Here is a 5,000-nt window from a genome sequence, read left to right on the forward strand (position 1 = left end):
AGGTTTGATTGATTGATTGAGTACAAAACTTAAATCATCACCCAATTCGACCTCTTTAGTGATCCAACTTGGTATTTCATCCTCTTGACTTAATCTTTTAGCCTCACCTTTTTTACCTGCTTCATCCCATTTCTTTTGATCGATTTCCATTCTCTCTTTATCCATATTTTCATACAATTCAAACTCTTCAGGAGAACGAGCAATCATTTCATTGATTTGAGAATCGGTGGGTACTGTTTGTTTCTCCATTTCAGCGGTTTCATCTTGAGTCATTAAATCCTCCAACATTTTCTTTCTATCGGAACGATTTGATTTATTATTGAATTGACCAGCTTGAATGATCTTTTTATCCAATTCTTTCTTAAAGTTTGCTCTTGCTAAAATACTCTCCTCAACGGAATGAGCAGTGACCAAACGAAGTACACGTACAGTTTGTTTTTGACCAATACGATGTGCACGATCTTGTGCTTGAAGATCCATTTGTGGATTCCAATCTGAATCGAAAATGATAACAGTATCGGCAGTTTGTAAATTTAAACCTAAACCACCTGCTCTAGTTGAAAGTACGAAAATGAAATACTCAGAGTTTGGAGCATTGAATAACTCTAAGAGATGACCTCTTTCGTCGGATTTTGTTGAACCATCTAAACGAAGGAATTTGTAATCTTTATAAGCGAAAAACACCTCCAAAATATTGATCAATTGAGTCATTTGTGAAAATATTAAAACTCTATGTCCAGCAGCTTTTAACTTTGGTAATAGACGATCCAACAAATCAAACTTACCTGCATATCTAATTAGATTATCATCGATATTATACTCGTCATCATAGAAAAGGTAAGGATGATTGCAAATCTTTCTTAATTGAACATAGGTATTCTTTAGACCTTTTGCTAATTTTGGATTACCATCGGCACCACCAGAACTTGCAAGTTTTGAAACACCCTTTGTTTTAATGAGATCGTACATTTTCGCTTGAAAAGCCGACATATCACATTTCAATACTTTCTCAACTTTATCTGGTAACTGAGCTTCTACCTCTTTCTTTAATCTTCTTAAGAGAAAAGGTCTTAAAACCTTATGAAGACGTTGAATGATTAAAAGTTGTTCCTCTTCATTCATTTCAATCTTTTCACCAGTTTGAGCGAATGGAGCATTAAACCATTGTTCGAAATCTTCAACACAATCGAAAATGGTTGGTAGTAAAAAGTTTAACAAAGCCCAAAGCTCTGGTAAACTATTTTGAAGTGGTGTACCAGTCAATAGTAATCTATAACGACTTGAATAAGAGGTACCCAAAATAATCGATAGTTTACTAGTGTAGTTTTTCATTCTATGACCCTCATCAACGATTAGATAATTCCATTTAATCTTACTTAATGCATTCTTATCCTTGATGATATATTCATAGGTTGTTACAACGGCATTGAATTGACCTGGTGCTATAAACTCTTCAAACTTTGATTTTCTAGCAGGTTTATCACCATAGTATAAAACACGTTTAACCTTTGGTGCCCATTTTGAAAACTCTTGTCCCCAATTGGAAAGTGTTGACAATGGTACCACAACTAAAAAGGGTCCATTATTCTTTTTTACCTCTATCAAATAGGATACCAAAGCAATGGTTTGAATCGTTTTACCAAGACCCATTTCATCCGCTAAAATACCATTCAATTTATTGTTATACAATGAAACCATCCATTGAAGTCCTTGCATTTGATATGGTTTTAATTTACCACCTTCTAATAATGCTGGTTGTTCAATAATATCTTCTTGAATTGAATGTGCTTTTGAATAATATGAATGTGCTTTTGAAACATATGTTGGATTTGTTTGACCTGTTGCTGTTGAAGTTGTTGTTGTTGTAGTTGTTGTTGTTGTTGTTGGTGGTGGTGGTGGTGGTGGTGGTGCTGTTGATGTTTCTGTTGTTGTGGTAGATATTGATTTATCATCAACTTTTATATTTGATGAATTATCATCACCATCAATAGTTGTTGCTTTTGATTGATCTTTATTATCATTATCTTTCTTTTCTTGAATTTCTTTTGAATTTTTATCTGTATGTTGACCAGAATCATTTTTCATTATAACATCAGTATTGGATGATGCAGAGGTAGTAGTCGTGGTATTATCGTTTGTTATTTTTTCATCATCTTTATTATCATTTAAACCTATATCATCTTCATCATCACCATAACCACCTTGATTATTGATACTAACTTTAGGTTTATTACCATTATCATTATTATTATTATTATTATTATTATTATTATTATTATTATTATTATTATTATTATTATTATTATTATTATTATTATTATTATTATTATTATAATTACTATTATTATTATTATTATTATCATCTAACATTTGATTATTATCATCATTATCATCATCATCATCATCATCTTTACCATTTAATAAATTTGAAATTGGATTTGAAGAACGAACTAAAGGTGATTTTGAATTATTTGAAAGATCTCTATTTGTTGTATTACCATCAGTATCGATATCAACATCATTTGTTATATTCATGATACTAATTTTTTCAGATTGTTTAGCATCTTCTTCACCTTCTTTTTCTTTTTGTTGTAAAAGTAATTGATCTTGTTGTCTTCTGATTGCCTCTTCATTCTCTTCTTTCTCTTGAATTGAAATCTTTTCCTTTTGAAGAAGATGAGAGATTTTATCTAAAAATTCATTGGTTTGATCAAACAATTCACGTAGACGTTGATTTTTAGTTTGTTCCAAGAGTTTAAGGTATTTACTTTCATCATTGGTTTTGAGTGCACGAAGACGTTCACGCTCTTCTCTCTCTCTTTGTTGTTGTTCTTTCTTTTCTTGTAGGATGAAATAAGCGGTGACACGTTTTGTCATCTTTTTAATCTTTGTCATTTTGTTTGCATGATACTCTTTAAACTCTTTACTATGATTAAGAATTTGACCCAAGAAATCTTTGAATCTATTCTTTTCCTCATTGGATTGTTGTTGATCAAGTTTTTGTTTGAGATCTTTAGATTTCTTTAATTTGGATTTACTAATCTCTGCATCCAATACCTCCCTTCTTAATTGTTTTTGATATTCCAACAATGACAATTGTTTATATTGAATGGTCTCTTGAAGTTTCTCAATAGTACCATCCTCTAATGTTGGAATGGACTCATAGAGATATTCAAGTTTATCCGATATCAATTGACTAACCAAATTTCTTTTACATTCCAACATGAATTCAATATCCATTGGTTTAGGTATCAATGTTTCCATTGGCAAACTTTTTAATGGATCAATTGGAATTGATGGTGGCTCTGGTTCTACAACTGGTGTTTGATTTATAATTTGTTGTTGTTGTTGTTGTTGTGTTGGTTGTATTTGTGAAACTACCATCGGTTGTGTTGCTATAATACCACCATTGGTAGGTGTTGCTATAACACCGCCATTGGTAGGTGTTGTAGTTGATACTGACGACACTGCTATTACTTGTGTTGGAATAACAACAGTTGATACAAGTGCTGCTGGTGTATTTATTGATGTTGGTGTAGTTACTAAACTTGGTACAGCATTTGGTTGTTGATTTATTTGTTGAGGATCTTGTTGGGATTGTTGTTGTTGAGTTATTTGCTCTGATTGTTGTTGGGGTTGATTTTGTTCTGGTTGTTGTTGTGCTTGCATGCTTTGTGTTTGCTCTGATGACTGTACTTGTTCTGGTTGTTGTTGGGATTGTTGTTGGGGTTGGGGTTGTAAATTTTCTGGTTGTTGTAAGTGTTCTTGTTGTTGTTGTTGTTGTTGTTGTAAGTGTTCTGGTTGTTGTTGTTGTAAATTTTCTGATTGTTGTTGTGATTGTTGGTGTTGTGGTTGTTGGATTTGTTGTGGTTGGGGTTGTTGGGCTTGGGTTTGTTGTTGCTGCTGCTCTGGTTGCACTTGGGATTGTGGTTGTGGTTGAGTTTGTTGTTGAGTTTGTGGTTGAGTTTGTTGTGTTTGTTGAGCTTGTTGAGTTTGTTGGTATGTTTGTTGAGCTTGTGGTTGTTGGTATGTTTGTTGAGTTTGTGGTTGAGTTTGTTGTGTTTGTTGAGTTTGTGGTTGAGTTTGTTGGTATGTTTGTTGAGCTTGTGGTTGTTGTAACAACTGAGATTGTTGGTGTTGAATCAATCTTTGTTGTTGTAATAGTTTTTGATGTAACATTTGCTGTTGTATTAACTGTTGTTGGTTTAGTGTCTGTCCTGGTGGTGCCTGTATTTGTTGTAATTGTTGTTGCATCATTTGGTATTGTTGATTTAATGATGCAATGTTGTTATAAATATTGTTATTATTATTATTATTATTATTATTATTACCACTAGTATTACTATTGTTGTTGTTGTTATTATTGTTGTTATTGTTATTGCTATTGCTATTGTTATTACTATTGCTATTGCTATTGCCACTGCTATTGTTATTGTTATTGCTATTGTTATTGCTATTGTTATTGTTATTGCTATTGTTATTGCTATTGTTATTGTTATAACTAATATTATTAATATTGTTATTTCCAATATTTCCGTTATTATTACTGATATTGGCACTATTATTGGTGCTATTACCACTATTGTTATTACTATTAATATTGCTATTTGTATTATTATTCATATTATTATTATTATTATTATTATTATTCATATTATTATTCATACCATTATTATTATTCATATTATTATGATTCATATTATTATTATTACTATTATTATTGGTATTATTATTATTCATATTATTATTCATGTTATTCACACCATTATTATTATTCATATTATTATTCATATTACTATTATTATTACTATTCATATTATTATTATTCATATTACTATTACTATTATTGTTATTATTATTATTAACATTACTATTATTTGTATTCATTTGTACAACAGACGGTGAAGATTGATTTATAAATGTTGAAGGATGAGCCAATTGCAAGATTCCATAATACTCCTCCGTAATGGGTTTTCTTTGCATGAAGCATTTATACGCAT

The 5,000-nt window shown here is 30.9% G+C and overlaps 1 protein-coding gene across 1 annotated transcript in view; it reads right to left on the bottom strand.

Annotated features, from left to right (window-relative positions):
- The window catches only part of DDB_G0271052 (SNF2-related domain-containing protein), a gene marked incomplete at both ends in the record, with an annotated part of 9,804 nt that overhangs the window by 2,883 nt on the left and 1,921 nt on the right, over positions 1-5,000 (bottom strand). The window contains one exon of the mRNA XM_641557.1: positions 1-5,000. This exon is cut by the window's left edge and continues 2,883 nt beyond it; it is cut by the window's right edge and continues 958 nt beyond it. Within this exon, the coding sequence (XP_646649.1) occupies positions 1-5,000 (5,000 nt within the window).

The sequence above is a fragment of the Dictyostelium discoideum genome (assembly GCF_000004695.1).
Source record: "Dictyostelium discoideum AX4 chromosome 1 chromosome, whole genome shotgun sequence".
NCBI lineage: Eukaryota > Evosea > Eumycetozoa > Dictyosteliales > Dictyosteliaceae > Dictyostelium > Dictyostelium discoideum.